At 40.1% G+C, this 19,108-nt stretch overlaps 1 protein-coding gene across 1 annotated transcript in view; it reads right to left on the minus strand.

The window, feature by feature from the left end:
* The window catches only part of LOC141514291 (lysosomal alpha-glucosidase-like), a 37,758-nt gene extending 19,132 nt beyond the window's left edge, over positions 1-18,626 (minus strand). The window contains 9 exon segments of the mRNA XM_074224989.1: positions 217-348; positions 515-633; positions 1,226-1,345; positions 2,659-2,755; positions 4,547-4,609; positions 4,611-4,713; positions 6,741-6,886; positions 7,046-7,640; positions 18,534-18,626. Coding sequence (XP_074081090.1) covers positions 217-348; positions 515-633; positions 1,226-1,345; positions 2,659-2,755; positions 4,547-4,609; positions 4,611-4,713; positions 6,741-6,886; positions 7,046-7,640; positions 18,534-18,562 — 1,404 coding nt within the window. The 5' untranslated portion in view covers positions 18,563-18,626.
* Positions 18,627-19,108: the final 482 nt, after the last annotated feature.

A 19,108-nucleotide genomic window follows, 5' to 3' on the forward strand; every position in this document is an offset into this window, starting at 1 on the left:
CCATCTAGCTGCCCCCTCATGATATGCTTTTAATGCTATGGTTTTAATAAATGGCTCTCAGTGATAATGACAATGATGAAATGATAAGAAAGAGAAATCAGAGACTTGAGCATTTCCCCTTTTCAAAGAGGATGATTAGGAAAGATGTGTTAAATTTAAGTGCTGAGGATGAGGTGAGGCGAGAGCAGAGGGGCTATGAGAAGAAACAGCACTCACCACAATCATGATATACCTTCGGCCACTCTGATGAAACTCCTGTACCATGGCTGGAAAGTCCCAGAAGTTGTCCTTGTTGAAAGTGAAGTCCCTCTTGGCATCCATATAATCTAAGTCATTCCACTGGACATCCTATAGCAAAACCGCGGTGGTTCCATTTGCTGAGTTGCTAGTCAAACAACTTTCTAGTCCTGTATTACCTCTACCACCACCAACCTATCTCTGGGGTCCCTAGGGATTATTCATCATCTTTTTCTTTTATTCCAAGATATCCCTGGAAATCCAACAGAGGACTTACTAGGGGAAAGTTAGCTGCTGTCATGTTCTTTACCACCTGTCGGGTGACAGTGGTGGAGGAGTAGCCCCATCGGCACAGGTGGAAGCCCAGACCCCAGTAAGGTGGCATAAATGGGTATCCTGTAAAGCAATAACAAAATTCACTGAATCTGGGCAACTAGGTGAAGCAGTAGATAAAAAAGGAGAGAGGAACAGTAGACTAAAGACTTCCTGTTCACATCTGTCCATTCTGCACTGTGTATGAACTTGAATATTCTGTGAGCCTGTTGCCTCATCTACCTTTCATAGATGGGGCAACTGAGGTATGCACAAGAGACCAGTCTTGTACTTAGGACACAAGGGACAGTCAAAGGGGTGGAAATGTAATAATAAAACCTGAATTTCTAGAACCCTCAGGTTATGCTGAAGGAACCCCCAAAAGAAAACAAGTTTCCCTTTGCCCTTGACATTGAGTAGTTGTCAAGAGTGTTAACAGTCATGCCAAGACCCCCATTTTCACAGTCTACTAGATGCAACATAATAATGGAATTATAATATGGAATAATGGAACTAAAATAATAATGGAATTAAAAATATCCCATATCCAGTGTTAGAGCTCTTATGTATACTGTATACTGAATCTCCTGATGCTGATCTATGCTGGGGAAAGATGGAGGACCCTCAATGACTATCCTTTTGGGCTTTTATAAAATAAGACTGGGTTAGAGCATACCAACAACTTCCAAGTACTGCTGAACCACATTCTTTGGCTCTGGTCCCAGGAAGATGTAGAAGTCCAGTATGCCCCCTATTGCCCTCCAAGTCAGGGCAGGTCTTGGCTGTAATACTACATCTGTAAAGGAAAGCAGGCTTGAGGTTGTAGGAAGCACCTGGAGGGCAAGAATCTCCTCTTCCCACCTTACATTTTAGGCTTCAGACCTTAAGGTACCCCTGAAGCCACAGTCATCACCTCCCTCCTGTATTCACTTTCTGAAGAAAGTGGAAAATCCTTGAGGAGAAAGGCAGAAATACAAAGAAGGAAGAACAATAAAGTGATTTGAATTTCATTAGCTTGGTGGTCAGTTAGTTGATTTTTTTTTGCTCTCTTCCAGGATGAGATATGGAATAAAGGAAAAAAATGGCCCTGAGCCATCTCCTAATAATATGTCACAAGTGAGGTCCTTGAACACTCCCCCTTACTCCTGGGTGGAAGGTGATTGTACACAGAATGTACAAATTTCTTTTAAGTGCCCTATACGATTTCACATTTCATATATATATATATATATATGTATATATATATACATATATATATATATATATGAAATGTACATTTTTATTATTGATTTTTAACATCTTAAGGCAGCCTGCTGGGAATAGGAATGTTAATACACAATCAATAACAAAAAAAAAATGGGGCCAAGAGGAAAGAGATGGCCAATAGAAAAGCAATGTTGGAGTTAGGAAGAAAAGCCAAGAAATAGAACTTCTGCTTCACTGCACCAGTATTAGACCTCTTATATATACTGGAACCTTAGGAACACTACTAAGGAATGGATAGTCATAAAATTCTTAGGTTTTTTTTTTTTTTTTTTTGCAAGGCAAATGGGGTTAAGTGGCTTGTCCAAGGCCACACAGCTAGGTAATTATTAAGTGTCTGAGACCAGATTTGAACCCAGGTACTACTGACTCCAGGGCCGGTGCTTTATCCACTGCACCACCTAGCTACCCCAATAGTCATAAGATTCTAAGTTTTTCCCAGAGACAGAAAGGCTGGGGATATTAATATTAATGAAAGGGTTCTAGTAAAACTGGTGATGATAATTACCTAGCTGTGTGGCCTTGGGCAAACCACTTAACCCCATTTGCCTTGTAAAAACCTTAAAAAAAACCAACCAAACAAAAAAAAACTGGTGATGGGGGAAGGGGGAGTTAGACTGGATCAGTTCTTAATATTTTTTTAGATCATGATTTTATATGTATAAAATACATAGGATTACAAGGGAATCAACCACACTGAAATACTATCAAAATATTAAAAAAACATTTCAAAACCCCCAGAACTCAAAATTATGGATCCTAGGTTAAGAACTCCTGGGCTATATGATCTAGAAGCCTTTTCCATTTCTAAATGTAACATTTTACCAGAACTCCTCAATGACTTACCCATGGCATTGCTGTTCAGCAGGAAGACTCCATGGGCTGACCCTCCATCTTCCAGGCATAGGTAAAAAGGGTGGGAACCATAGAGACTGACCCCAGGCTAGGATGGAGAAGAAGCTGCCAATATTAGTTCCTGCCTAACCAAATTCTGTTGAAATCCTGAAATCCCATCTTATCACCCCCTCAAGTAATTAAAATGTGATTGATTACTTCTTCATCAATGTAGCTATGTTCTCATGAGATATATGGGCAATGTACTTGTTTAATGACAAGGAAGGAAGAAAAAAAAAAAAGCTTGGGTATACAGCATCCTTTACCAAGAGTTCCTTCCTGATCTCTGAGAACTTTCTAAGCCTCTCATTTGCTCTCAGTGCATAACAAAAGGTTCTTGATGGAGGTGATGTTAACTAGTCATAGTTTCTTATTCTGAAGGATGGAGTGATTTGACCCTACCACCTCTCAAACTCCAGTAGTAATATTAAAGGGACAAGGAAGCAATTTCCACTTAGATTTTGCCTAATTACAGAACGCAGACAGAGCTATATAATCATTTGTATGAATAAACTCAAGGAAGGAATTTGGGGGAAGGTGTTAATGAAATACAAATTGGATGAGTCAACATGTGACATGGCAATGGAAGATGACATAAATGGTTATCTTACAAACCAACACTCAAAACCCTCTGAGTTTCTGGAAGGGAAAAAAAGGACAATGGCGTGGAGAGGGGTTTCTTCTACAAATTCTCTAATTATATGCAGTATTAATATATATTTTCAAGAAAGAGGGGAGATGGTTGTCCACTCTTCCCTGTTTCAAATATAATATTTTCCAACTCATAAGATCTATGATCACTGATAAACTGGGTGCATCGAGAGAAAGGTGGGAACCATAGAGATTGGCCTCCCACTAGAGACTATGCTACTTGAAAGTCTGTTCACAAGATGAGAACTCTTTGACTCAAGGAAAGAGAAGACCAGGCTGGGGGGGAGTCAGACAGAAGAGGAATAGATAGCCTTGTTCCTACAGAAAAGCAGATTTTAAAATCAACTCCTTTTGTGTGGGAGGCACTATGCTAGATCTTGGGATGCAAGGCCCCTGCTTACTTCCTAACAATTAGAACTATCCAAAAATGGAAAGGCATTGGGTTTCAAAATCACCAATGGAAGGTCACTTGTGAAGAACAATATGGAAATGATTCCTGTTCAGGAACAGCTTAGACTAGATGATTTCTGAAGAAGGGCCTAATAAATTTCACCAAACAAAGGAATCAATGATACACACTAAAAAGCTCAACTCTAGTGAAAGGAAGAGAGACTATATCTACTAGGTCATTTCCATCAAGTATTTTTTTTTAAGGTTTTTTGCAAGGCAATGGGGTTAAGTGGCTTGCCCAAGGCCACACAGCCAGGTAATTATTAAGTGTCTGGGGCTGGATTTGAACTTGGGTACTCCTGACTCCCAGGCCGGTGTTAGATCCACTGTGCCACCTAGCCACCCCAAGTATTCTTGAATTACATCCAACTATGTACTCTGAAGACTGGTGGGAGAGCTGCCGTTATTCTTTGAATTCAAGTCATTTTGTTAAAGCATAAGTAGAAATCACTTTTAGACTCTACCAGAGTTATCAGCACACTACACAAATACTGGATGGGGAAATGTGTGGCTAGATAACACCTCCCATCAAAGAGAGCAGAGGTTTTTAGAGGTTTGCAAACTCAATTTAAGTCAACAGTGAGAAACAATAACAAAAAAAATAAGATCTTGGTTTGGAGAGGCACAGTGTTTGCAAGTCATTGAGCAATGAATGTTTTATCTCTTCTTCCCCTCCTATCCTCTGGTCAGACTGAATAAAAAGAAAAAAATCTTTCATTTCATGGCCCTCCCTATTTACCACAGGTGCCATGTCTCTGTTCCAGAAGGTGATCATGGTCCAGTTGGTGTTGAGTATTAAGGGGCGTCTGGTGTTCCCCAAGACCAGCGATGTACTGGGAGGGCAGAGAGGTAGTAATCTGGAGAAACTGGTCAGCAAAGAACAGGGGAGCAATGGTTGTATTCAGCCTGCAGGGAGAGATCAAGATTTCCTTTTCAGCCATCTAGTCCACAGGGAATCTTAAGGAAAGCAGAAGAATCTGAGAGTAACCTGCACACATTGGGAGAAATGTTCCCACAGGGACCAATTTGGGCAGGTTCTGTGGCCTATAGAAGACCACCCTGTCCTTCTGTCATGGGACACTGAAAAGGACCTTGGCCTTGGGGATATGTAGCAGACTTTTTGGTGGAAGCTGTTCTACTTAGCCTAGATACTCTCTAGATAGTCCATATCCTCCCCAGGAGAGCAAACTATAAATGACTTTGTGATAGAAGAAATCATATTTCATCAAACACAATGCCTCACTTACCAAGCTTGAAACCAAAAGTAAGCAGAAGTTGGAGGGGGCCACAAAGGTAGCAGTAACCACAGCCCATGAAGATTGGGTTGTCTTAGTTGTTCATTCCCCATATGACACTGGGGAGTCAAGTAGTAATATTTATTATTAAGTTAGAAAATAGCACTCTTTGAGAGTGCTAGCTTTCAAGGGAAGTGACTTGATATGACAGCTCTTCCTTCTGTGACTGTCTAAAAACAAGACCTCTTGAGAACCTGTTCAACCCCAGAATCCACAAAATTCTACTCTACTGTTGGATCTCTGCTTATTCCCAGGACAAAAAGATCTCATGAGAAGATAACAGTTTATAAAAAAAAAATAATAAATTGGGCAGAGACTTGAGGGGTGAAGGGGGGCTTACAGTTGGCTAATTTTGTGTAAAAGGAAAAGGAATATTCTTATATTGCTGTCTCTATTACTGATTTAATATGTTGCTGATTTAATAGAATAAGAATATCTTTCCCATTCTATTGTATGCAGAGGCCTCCCTTAAACAAACAAACAAAAAAGCCAGGGAATCTAGTATTGAAGCTATATGCTTAGAGGAAGACACACCATCCAGCAGTTGCAGTTGTACTGTTCAGATAAGAGAGTCATTTGAGGCCACAAGTGGCTTACCTAATTATCCCAGAGTGAATATTGGGGAGAAGTCATGGCTTTGGACACTTCTGATCAAAAAGGTAACCCTTATACTTCTGAAGCATATTCATCTTAGTCTTGGAAGTCTGCAAAAGCTTTTCATCAAAACAACTCTGGGGGCGGCTAGGTGGCGCAGTGGATAAAGCACCGGCCCTGGAGTTAGGAGTACCTGGGTTCAAATCAGGTCTCACTTAATAATTACCTAGCCTTGTGGCCTTGGGCAAGCCACTTAACCCCATTGCCTTGCAAAAACCTTAAAAAAACAACAACAAAAAAAAATAGGTAGTTTAAGTATCATTATATCTTATTGTGGGTAGAATACTAGACCTGCAGTCAGGAAGGCCAGAGTTTATATCCATTCTTGGATATTCATTTACCATCTGTGTGACCCTAGGCAAGAGAAAGAACTGTCTGCCTCAGTTTCCTCAATTATAAAATGAGGATAATAACAATAGCTACCTCACAGGGTTGTGTTAATCATTTTACTAATGAGGTAACATTAGTAAAATGATTAGCATGGTGGCTGGCACATATTTCCTTCCCTCTTTGTAATCCCCATTTTTATAAACGCAGAAACTGAGCATCTCAGAGGCTAAGCGAATTGTTTGGTCACTTAGCTGTGTCCAATCCTTTGAGACTACATTTTTGGGGGTTTTGTTTTGGGGTTTTTTTTTGGCAAAGATACTGGAGTGGTTTTATGATTTCCTGTTCCAGCTCACTTTACAAATGAGAAAACTGAGGCAAACAGGGCTGAGGGACTTGCCCACAATCAGAGTCTGAAGTCCAGATTTAAATTCAGGTCCTCTTGAATCCAGGCCTGTACTCTATCCACTGCACCATCTAGCTACCCAAGTCATAGTCATTAAATATCTAGGATTCAGCCTCATGTCTTAACTTCTCTGGGCCTTAGTCCATAAAATGGAAATATTGGATTAGATGACCCTTTCAGATCCCTACTAGCTCTAAACAACTCTTCACTACAACCTGGAGTCAGAGAGAGGCAAATGAATGAATACTCACAAAACCACTCCATTTGACTTCCTAGATATGACCAAACCAAAGGGATTGTTCTCAAATGTCACATTATAGAGCTGAGAAGGAGCCCTGCTCCTGACTTTTGGGGTTTCCATGGGAACCTCATAACGTTGATTGGCAGGATCTTTGATCTGGAGGAAAAGGAAAGGGGAATTGTTAAGTATAAGTCATAGACTCATTGAAGAGCTGGGAGATGCATGGTGCTATCCCCAAAATCCATTACCTAAACAATTACAACCAGTATATCTACCCTACCCCAAATCCGGCAGTGTATTTCAGCTTCGACCTACTATAAAATGCAGTCGGCTTTCTGTCTCCATCCAAACCTCCAAATGCAGGGTGAGGATATCCTTAGGGAAGAAGGTAGGCACTGCACGAGTCAGGGTGGCAGTGTAGCCCATCCTGGTAGTGGTGAGGTTCTCCAATTTGTAGCTGGGGTAACTGGGTGGGAAGAAGCACCATGGCTTCCCTATCCGAGAGAATCCCTGCTGAGGAACCGGGACATAGCAGCAGCCTCGGGCTTCACACTGCTCCTGAGTGAGGGTCTTTTCTGGAGCACAGTCAAAGCGGTAATCAGGGGAAATGTCACACTGCAAAGGGGCTTCAGGGGGGCTTTTAGGAGATTCTTGATGCAGCTGGGCCCAGGGCTTCCCTGCTGCCTCCTGGTCAGCTCTGTAGACACTCTGCTGTGTTGAAGAGAGGTCTCCATGTTCTCTGGGAACCACAATTGCTATGTGAAGAAAGGGAGCCCCCAGGAGAGCAATGATCATTAAGACAGCAGCCCCACAGCTTCCAAGAATCAGCCAGTTCAAGCTCCAGGGATGTGGCATCCCTTCCACAGCCATGACTTCCACCGGAGCTCTTTCTAGATCCAGCTGGAGTCTGCTGAGATGGAGAATTAATGAATACTTGATAGTGTGAGGGGGATAAGGTCAACTCAAAGGAAAGTAAGCTTGATTAGAAAATTACAAATCCATAGACATTTTCTTGGGATCTCAAAGCATTTACCAAACATCAACTCAAATTTTGTCTGGCAATGGGATTAAGTGACTTGCCCAAGGTCACACAGTTAAGTAATTATTAAGTGCCTGAATTCAGATTTGAACTCAGGTCCTCCTAACTCCAGGGCTGGTGCCTATCCACTAGCTTCCCCTTAAACTTTGTCTTTAGAGACAGATGCTTGACTTTTCATAATGAATAAATTAAGAGATATCAGGTGACTTGCTCAGAGCTATGATCAAGGTAACAGAATGAAAGTAAGGAAAATAAGGTAGGGGGCAGCTAGATGGCATGGTAAATAAGCACTGCCCTGGAGTCATGAGGACCTGAGTTCATATCTGATTTAGACACTTAATCGTTATCTGCGTGGCCTTGGGCAAATCACTTAACCTGCAGCAATGCCAAAAAAAAACAAACAAAAACAAACAAAATAACAAAGAAGTCTGATAACAAAACAAAGATACTGAAGTCTCCCCAATAGGACCTTAAGCTTACCCAACAAGAGAGTAGAGCCATAGAGAAGATGAAAGGAAAATAAGGCAGGGAAGACAAGGTAAGCAAAGTAAAGAAGACTATTAAAGGCTGACTATAATGGCCTAACAAATATGTTGAACAAAGGACAACAGGCTATTTTTAGATGTAGGCTGAAGTTCAATAAAGTTAATAAACAGCACAAATTCATATAAAATGTCTATATTATAAATGTAAGTATTATGTATTTTAATAACTTTTACATAAATATAGAGCTTTAAAGTTTGCAAAATACTTACCTAAGGTGTGGTTAACAATAAGTCTTTGAGAGATACGTATAATTTCTATTTTACAAAGGAAGATACTCAAAGAGCTTTTATTCCTGATAATATAATTTGTAAGTGGTATTCTGGACACCAATAACACCTAGTTGACTGGATTGTTATAAAACATTCTAAAAACCTTAAAGAGCTATAAAGGCAAGTAGTATTATGCTGCTGCTACTACTGCTCCTGCTGCTACTACTGATATTTTTGACTCTAAGCCTTTCCCTCACACTGTTTCCAGAGCCCTTTCTATAAAAGAGATTCTAAGATATAATATGACTTGCACTGCTAGAATGGGTCCTGAAAAGTAGTGGGAACAGGCAAGTGAGAACAAGTTCTGCTTTGAAGTCCAGGCTAGGTTTCTATGTGACAATGAGCAAATCCCCCTCACTTTTTCCCTCAATATTTGAGGCACTTACCTTATGGGGCCATAGTGGGAAATGCTCAGCCCTATTATAAATATAAGCTCCTATGATTACTGTTCATAATGATGAGGAGGATAATTTAAGGGGCAAGGAGGGTGACAGAGTAGAGAGTCAAGAAGAGCTGAGTTTAATCCAGCCTCCAACACTTACTGGCTGAGTGACCAAGCCAAGTCCTGAAACTCTGTTGTGTCTGCCTTAGTTTCCTCATCTGTTTGTTTTTGCTGTTCATCATGTCCAACTCTTCTTCAAGTCATTTGAGGTTTTTGTAGCAAAGATACTGGAGCAATTTGCCATTTCTTTCTCCAGATCATTTTCCAGATGAGAAACTGAGGACTTCCAGACAGAGCCAAGGGGGCGGCATAAGGCTAGCATGCTCCTGGAGCTTTTCCCTACACATTAAAGCTACAAATCTCACGAAAAAAGACAGTTTTTCAACTGTAGTCATCGTGAAGGATCTTCAGTGAAGATCTGTAGAATAGGGGGCTTGAGCCACAGTACAGTCCAAGGTCCAAACAAAGTTGAAATACCTGGGCAGAGACAAGACTGAGTTGGGAATAAAAATGCTACCTCAGAAGAAGAGTATTGACAAGTTACCTACATGGGAAGTCTCAAAGGAGTCTATGAATTGGACTCAAATACAAAACCTCATAGAGGGGCTTAAAAAAAGAATTAAAAAACTAAAAAGAGGAAGAAGAAAAATGGAAAAAAGAAATGAGAGCCATGCAGGGAAATTATGAAAAATTGACTAAAGAAATCAACTTCTTTAAAAGTAAAAATAACCAACTGTATGTAAAAAGAATGCAATTCTTCAACCAACTGAAAAAGGCATGCAGCTCATCTAAAACTCAAATCAACAAACTGGAAAGGGAACATAGTTCAACAAAATGTAAAATTAACCAACTGGAAAAAGAAATGCAAAAGCTAACTCAGAATAAAATCCTAAAAAGTAGAATTGAACAAATAGAAATCAATGTATCTATGAAACAAAAGATTCCATCTTTGAAAAAAACTGAAGAAAATATAAAGTACCTTCTAGGAAAAGCAAAAGCTCTGGACAATAGATTCAGGAGAGATAATTTACACATTACTGATCTACCAGAAAGTCTAGTTCAAAAAAAAGAACCTGTAAAATATATTTCAGGAAATCAACAGGGGGAAAAACTGTCCAAATCTGCTATCAAGAAGACAAAACCGCCACTGAAAGAAATACACAGAACTCTGCCAGAAAGAGACTCCAGGATAAAAACTTCTATCACAGACAAATTCCAGAAATTTTCAAATAAAGAAAGTACAGTAAGTAGCCATAAAGAAACAATTTAAATACAACCAGACTTACACAGGACTTATCAGTTTCAACACTGAAGGATTGGAAGGCCTGGAATATAGAGGACCTGAAATACTAATAGCAAAGGACCTTGGAATACAATCAAGAATTTATTGAAAAATTCAGTGTATTCTGTCAGGGGGAAAGATGGATACAATTTTCAAATACAAGACTCAAGAGATGCATTAAAAAAGGTAAATGGAAGGGAGAAAAATGTTAGTCAAGAACATTAAATTGTATACAATTGTATACAAGGGAAGACAACACTTGCAACTCTAGAGAATTGGATTTCTCTTAGAATAAAGGGTGGGGCTGCTAGGTGGGCTAAGTGGGATAAAGCACCAGCCCTGGAATCAGGAGTACCTGAGTTCAAATCCGATCTCAGACACTTAATAATTACCTAGCTGTATGACCTTGGGCAAGCCACTTAACCCCCATTTGCCTTGCAAAAAACCTAAAAAAAAAATGGTTTTAAAGGGTTGAATATAGTTGAAGGTATTGTACTTAAAGGATATGGGTATGGTTGGCACTTGTCCCTTCTATTAAAAACCAAAATGATATCACCACATTTTAGACAAATTACAAGGTCTTTAAACTTATGTGTCTCACATTTCCTTTGACCTTCTTTAATTGTCTGGCTTCATAGATCTCAACACTTTCTTTGATGAGGGCATCCTATGCCCCACCTAGCCGCCCCCAGGTCTTCCATATCTTACAATCAATTGTAAAGTTCTAAAGAGAGATCTCCAGGGTGTATCCAATACTGAGAGTATTGAGAGGCTTAATTTTTAATTAAATCAGTAGTGGAGGGAGGTTAAAAAAAAAAAGGGAAGAAGAGAGGATGAAAGGGAAGGTATAAGTGGAAGTAACCTGAAAGTTAAAACTTAAAAGAAAAGTTAAAGGGAAAAGGGAACAACTTTGGTAAGGAGTAATAAGAGGAAAGGAAAGAAAAAAAAGTACAAATGGGGAAAATAACATGGAGGGAAATAAAGAACTAGTAATTTTATCTGTAAATGTCAACTGGATGAACAGAAACAGATAGCAGAATGTATTAAAAACCAGAATCTTATAATTTGTTGCTTACAAGAAACACGTCTGAAGCAGAGAGATACACACAGGGTAAAGGTTGCTAGAGCAACATATATTGTGCTTTAGCTGAAGTAAAAAAAAATCAGGCATAGCAATCCTTATCTCAGACAAAGCAAAAGCAAAAATAGATCTCATTAAAAAAGATGAGGACAGAAACTACATCTTCTTAAAAGGCACCATGGAGGGGGGGGCTGGGGGGGGGGGGGAATGAAGTGGATAGAGCCCTGTCCCTGGGGTCAGGAGTACTTGAGTTCAAATCTGACCTCAGACACTTAATGATTACCTAGCTGTGTGGCCTTGGGCAAGCCACTTAACCCCATTGCCTTGCAAAAAACCTAAAAAAAAAAAAAAAAGTGGAAAAAGATAACCAAATTACCAGTATCAAAAATGAAAAGGGTGAATTCACCACCAATGAGGAGGAAATTAAAGAGATAATTTGAAGCTATTTTGCCCAACTGTATGCCAATAAATTTGATAACCTGAGTGGAATGGATGAATATTTTACAGATTAACAGAAGAGGAAATAAAATACTTAAATAACCCCATTGCAGAAAAAGAAATTGAAGAAAACATCAATAAACTCCCTAAGGAAAAAGTCTCCAGGTCCAGATGGATTTACAAGTGAATTCAACCAAATATTTAAGGAACAATTAATTCTAATTAACTATTAAACTGTTTAAAAATATAGGAGTTCTAGCCAAATTCCTTTTTATGACCAGGGCAGGGAAAACATATTATTAGACAGTGATATAGGGATGATACTGATTAGAATTGTACCAATGACTGACCTGAAGGAGAAGAACAAGCCTTTCAAATTGCATATAAGAATGGATATTATTGTAATTTGCTGCCTTTCTCACTAGGAGAAATGATCCTTTTCTGCAGAAAAGTTTACTAAGAAAAAAGAGCTATTTTAATCACTCTGGACTAAGTACTTAAAATTACAACATCATTTACAACATATCTAAAATGGAAGAACAAAAACAGACAAAATTATAGACCAATCTCCCTAATGAACATTGATGCAAAAATCTTAAATAAAAATTTTAGCAAAGTAATTACAGTAAGTTATTACTAGGATAATAGGTAGGCAGGCAGGGATGGTTCACTCAACATAATTGAACATTTCAATAACAAAACCAACAGAAATCATATGATTATTCCCAATAAATGATGAAAAAGCCTTTGTGGAAATACAAGATCCAATCCTATTAAATGACCAGAGAGAAGAGGAATAAATGGGAATTTTCCTTTAAATAATAAGCAGTATCTATCTAAAACAATCAACAAATATTATAAATAATGAAGAGAAGCATTTCTGATAAGATCAGGGGTGAATCAAGGATGCCCAATATCACATTACTATTCAAAATAGTATTAAAAATGTTAGCTTTAACAATAAGAGGAAAAGACATTATAGGAATTGGCAATGAGGAAACAAAACTCACTTTTTGCAGATGATATGATAGTATACCTGAGAAAATCATCTAAACAATTAACAAATTCAGCAAAATGGCAGGATTTAAAATGAACCCACATAGGGGTGGCTAGGTGGCCCTGGAGTCAGGAGTACCTGAGTTCAAATCTAACTTAGCCATGTGGCCTTGGGTAAGTCACTTAACCCCATTGCCTTGCAAAAATAAATAAATAAAATAAAATAAACCCACATAAATCATCAGCATTTCTATATAAGAACAAAGCCCATGTGCAAGAAATAGAGAAATGCCATTTAAAGTAACTGCAGACACCATTAAATACTTGGGAATCTATCACCCAAGACAAACTTTGAAACTGTATGATCACAATTACAAAGCACTTTTCTCATAAAGTCATATAGAAACAATTGGAAAAATGTCAATTGCTCAGTTATGTCAGGCTAATATAAGAAAAATGACAATTCTAGCCAAATGAAATTACTTATTCAGTGCCATAGCAATCAAAGCACCAAATAACTATTTTACTGATCCAGAAAAAATAGTAATAAAATTCATATAGAGCAATAAAAGGTCAAGAAGAATCAAAAAAAAAAAAAAACAGAAAGCTGAGCAACAATCTTCAAAGCTAGGGGTTCTGATAAAGTTCTCATTTCTAAAATATATAGAAAATTGAACTGGACTATTGTTTAAGTCCTGAACAGAATATAGGAAGTTAGCAAAGTTTTGGGGAGGATGGGGGCATGAAAAGCCTTAATGAAATTTCCAAAACCCAACTTGGAACCCAACATTGCAGAATAAAGACAATCTTTTTATCTTTCAAGGGACTTAGATTTCACTTGGCTTGATTGTAATTAGCATAATTAATTGAGACTTTCATTTTATATGGCTATAACTGCAACAAAAAAAGGAGGCAAAGTAAACTATGGGTTTTTTTTTTAGGTTTTTGCAAGGCCTAGCCAACCAAAAGTAAACTATGTTTGATGTGGGTGTGTGTAAGAGAGACAGAGACAGAGAAGCAGAGAGATCATGAGGATTTAAAAGAATGGTTTACCCAGTTATTTTTTTGAAGACTATTCTTAGATTAAAAAGCAAATATTTTACTTTCATGACCTTCCTAAGATACTTTTTTCCCCAGTTAAAGTTTGGAGATTTTCTATATTGGGGTTTCTTCTTTTAGTATTATATTTGAATTTGATTTAATAAGTCATTGGATCATCTGTGACATTTAAAAAGTTTGAGAGATAAAGTTTCTGAGTATTTTAGCATTTTTCTAATAAATGGTCAGGTCATTTGTATCTCTTGAACCAAAGACAACCCATGGCAGTTTATGTGCCCTTGGGAAAGGGGGGGGTGCAATTGAGGGGGGAAATCAACTCTGATTGGTTAACAAGTAATGAAGATTATTATAGTGAGAGATGGACTTGTTCTAATGAGGGTTTGGGGGAGAGCATGTAACTTTTATTGTCATTTACTTGTAAATTCCCATCCTTGGGTAATCTAAACAAAAAAAAAATCCCCATCCAAGCCCAAGTCAAACACAGTGGGAATGGGCTGGAGTTTAAACTTAGATTAAATCCTTTATAAAGTTGGGTAGACCTTTAATTTGTTCTTTTCCTAGTTTTTTTAGTTGCATACCCAATTCATTGTAAGTCCTCTTTATTTTATTCATATAGGCATTTAGAGATAGATACAGAGTTCCCCCTCAAAATTGCCTTGGCTGCATCCCATAAATTTTGGTATGGATCATTAGTATAATTTTCTTGGATATAATTATTGACTATTTCTATTATTTGCTGTTTGATCCACTCATTATTTAAAATAACAATTTTAAATTCTTTTCATGACCCTTATTACATGTAATTTTATTGCATTATGGTCTGAGAAGTATGTATTTATTCTTTTGGCAATTGATTATAAGGCTTTTTTTCCCCATAGTAATGGTCAATTTTGGTATAGGTGCCATCTTCTTTTTTTTTTTTAGGTTTTTGCAAGGCAAATGGGATTAAGTGGCTTGCCCAAGGCCACACAGCTAGGTAATTATTAAGTGTTTGAGACATTTGAACCCAGGTACTCCTGACTCCAGGGCCAGTGCTTTATCCACTGCACCACCTAGCCGCCCCTAGGTGCCATCTTCTGCCAAGTAAAATGTATATTCCTTTCTATCTTCATTTCTCCAAAGGTCTTTCATATATCTAAGTTTTCTAAGATTTCATTCACCTTCTTAACTTCCTTCTTGTTTATTTTATGGTTACATTTATTTAGTTTTGAAAGAGGGAGATTGAGGTCTTCCATTATTAAAGTTTTGCTGTCTATGTCTCCTTGTAAAATTCACTCAGCTTTTAGGATTTAGACATAAAGGGTGACATCATAGATAAATTAACAGATGAAGAAATACTTTATCAGATCTATGGGAAGGGGATAAATTTATGACCACACAAGAATCATACATTATAAAATGCAAAATGAATGATTTTGACTATATTAAATTAAAAAGGTTTTGCACTAATAAAAATCAATGCCGCCAAAATCAGAAGGAAAGCAGAAAGCTGGGAAACAATCTTCACAACTAGGAGTTCTGATAAAGGTCTTACTTCTAAAATATACAGAGAATAGAATCAAATGTATAAGATTACAATTCCAAAGGATGTGAACAGGTAGTTAAGAAATGAAGAAATTAAAGATACATATAACCATATAAAAAAGCTCCAAATAATTACTGATTAGAGAAATGCAAATTAAAACAATTATGAGGTACCATCTCACACCTATCAGATTGGCTAAAATGACAAAAAAGGGAAAACAATGTTGGCTAGGTTGTGGGAGGATTGGAATATTAAGCATTGCTGGTGGAGTTGTGAACAGATCCAACCATTCTAGAGACAAATATGGAACTATGCCCAAAGAGCAATAAAATCGATCACACCCTTTGACCCAGCAATACCAATACTAGACCTATATCCAGAAGAAATCATAAAAAAATGGGAAAAGTTCCATGTGTTCCAAAATATAGCAGCTCTTTTTGGAGTAGCAAAGAATTGAAAATTGAGGAGATGCCCATCAATTGGGAAATGGCTGAACAAGTTGTGGTATATGAACATTATACTATTGTTCTAAAAGAAACCACAAATGGTGAGACTCTAGAGAAGCATGGAATGATTTACAGGATCTGATGCTAAACTAAGGGAGCATAACAATGTACACATTAACAGCTTTATGATATGAACAACCTTGTCAGCTCCTATCAGCAGTTCAAAGAGCTAGGACAACCCTGGAAAAATGGACAATGCCATCCACATCCAGAGGAAGAAAAACAAAACAATGAAAAATCTACAGAATCTGAATTAACACTAATGTTTACTTCTTAAAAATTTCTCTTATGTTTTTCTTTCCTATCTTATGGTTTTGTTTTCCCTTAGTCCTAATTCCTCATACAGATAATGACTAATCTGTAAACATATTAAACACAAATATAATATAGCATGTTCACCAGACTGTTGAGGAGAGGAGAGTGGGAAGGGAGAAAAAGATGAGAAACTTGAGACAAAAAGGGTTGTGACCAGCCCTGGGTCACACAGCTGTGTTTCCTGATTTCTGGCCCAGCACTCTATACCCTGGACCACTGAGCAGCTTAATCTGCAAAATGTAATAAAATAACAGCATAACAGCACCTGTCCCCCCAGGTTTATTGTGACAATCAAGTGAGATATTTGCTTAGTACAGTGCTGCCACCACCACCAACTACCAGTAACACCACTACCACCAGCATCCCCACCACCAACAGCACCAGCAGCACTCATTTTAAACTGACCTTGTCCCTCTCCCGCTCACAATTCTTCCCATGGCACCAAAGCCATCTGGTCTGGCTCCAGTCTATCTTTCCAGAGTCATTTTGCATTATTCCCCTTCAGATACTCTGCTCTCTAGCCAGAGTCTACTTGCTGCTCTCTGACCTGCACATTCCATTCTCCCTCTCTGGACCCTAGCCCAGGCTGTCTGTTCCCCATGCCCATACTTTTGTCTCACTTCTTGGAATCCCTGGTTTCCTTGCAGGCTGACCTCAGATGCATCTCCTATAGAAAGCTTTTCTTGATGGAGATGACTGAGTACATTCCAAGCTGGGGAACATCCTGTACAAGGGTCTGATGCTGGGAGAAGGAATATTGGATATAGGGAACCCAAGGCCAGTCTACCTAGAGGTAGTTTTCCGAGTCACTACAACAGAACTGGAAAGTGTGGGCTTACAACTTGGGGAGATCAGCAAAGGCCTGGTCCTGGAAAGATCCTTGAGCCATGATATTCTAGAAGACAGTGAAAGAGTACACTCCAAGTATTGGTGCGAAGACAGGAACTAAGTGGTTGTCATGTATAACATGATTATGGTGAATTGGGGGGGGAAGTTAATATAAAATTACTATGGAAGGGTAAACTGGGACCAGATTGTGAAGGCTCTAAATATTAGACAGAGGAGTCTGTATAAGATCTGAGATTAGCTAAGAGGGAGCCAACCCATGGAGCTTCCTACTAGAGGAAGGGAGGTAAGTCCATTAATGAATTGTTGGGGATACATAGAGACAAGAAGCAAACAAATATGTTGTTGGTCATGTCCAACTCTTTGTGAGCTCATCTAGGGTTTTTGTAGCAAAGTTACTAGAGTGGTTTGCTATTTTCTTCTCCATTTTAGTAAACTGAGGCAAAAAGTTAAGTGATTTGCCCAGTCACACAATTTATCTGAGGTTAGATTTGAATTCAGGTCTTACCCACTGTAGGCCCTGAACTCTATCCACTAGGTCAGCTAGTTGCCCAAATAAATATGGGCATGTGTAGCTATGTATGAGAAGTAAAAATAAGAAATAAATAAGAAGAGTGCTAGAATTAAGAGAGGTTTGGAAAGGTTTCCTTTCCAAAGAAAGATGGGTGGAAACTTAAAAGGAAATGTAGAGACTGGCAAATTGCCTTCTATGGGGGGTGGGAGGTAAGATTAGGGGAAAAATTGTAAAACTCAAAATAAATAAAATCTTTTAAGTACAAAAAAAAAGCTTAAAAGACAGGGAAATTAGCGATGGACCAGAGAAAGAAGTTTCAGATAGGGGACAGTCAGAAAATCCAAGAGACCTCTTGTCTTCTTGATGGAACAGCCAGGGGCCCATTGTCCTTGGATGGAAGAGTACTCAATAAGACCGCTATTTGGGCGGCTAGGTGGTGCAGCACCAGCCCTGGAGTCAGGAGGACCTGGGTTCAAATCCGACCTCAGACACTTAATAATTACCTAGCTGCGCGGCCTTGGGCCTTACGAAAAAAACTAAAAAAAAAAAAGACTGGTACTTGATTCTAGAAGACAGGGACCCACTGCAATTTCGTGATTTAGGGGGTCATATGGTTAGCCTTGGGCTTTAGGAAACCCAGTGACTGAATGAAGGGCGGACTGGAGGGGCATGAGACAGGAGAGGGCAGGGGGCAGGCAGCCCCACTGCAACAGTGCCTATGTTGGGGACTAAAACCATGGTGGCAGAGAGGAGGAAGCCGCAAGGGTGGCAGGGCAGATGCCAGCCAGTCTGTATCCGCCGGGTGAGGCGCGAGCCGGGAGGAGGGTGCTCACAGTGAAGGGGAAGGCGGGTGGGTGGGCGAGCAAGACTAGGGGAACACTGCAGGGCTCTATTTTGAGTTTCTTTCTTGAAAAAAAAAGGGAAGGCAGGAAAGGGGGAGAATACCGGGGGGGCTCGGTTCGGTTTCTGCACATGGTGAGTTTCGGCTTCTGGGCACGGCCACCCGGGCTGGTGGGGGCTGCCGGGGCCGAGGCGGAGGTGGCGGACGGGCTGGGCAGGGGTCTGGGGGGAGCAGCCCGGCGCAGGGCCCCGGCCCTTACCCCTGCGTCCCGGCGAGCCCCGGCCCAGCTCCTCACGCCGGGCGGTGCGGTCCGGTCCGGGAACTGCCCCGAGCGCATCCGGGCCACCTCCCCCGAGCGCATCCGGGCCACCTCCCGCAGTCCCTCCGGGGCAGCCCCGCCGACCGCGTGACCCCGGCGGGCTCTCCTCCTCCGCTCCCCCCGCCCACGTGACGGCCGGCCGGCCCGGGGTCTGGTCATGCGCAGTCCGCGGAGAGGGAGGCGTGGCCCCGATCCCCTCCCGCCCCATCCCCCCTCCTGGCCTCGCCCTCGGGATAGTTGCTATCAGAGGCGGGTGCGGGAGGGGCGGCTTCTCGGACCCTCGGCTTCCGCCTCGGCGCCCCCCCCCCCCCGGAGCTGCGGGCCTCCCCCTCCGGCTGGCAGAAAGGGAGGGGAGGGGCG

This window comes from Macrotis lagotis, chromosome 2, assembly GCF_037893015.1.
Source record: "Macrotis lagotis isolate mMagLag1 chromosome 2, bilby.v1.9.chrom.fasta, whole genome shotgun sequence".
Lineage (NCBI taxonomy): Eukaryota > Metazoa > Chordata > Mammalia > Peramelemorphia > Peramelidae > Macrotis > Macrotis lagotis.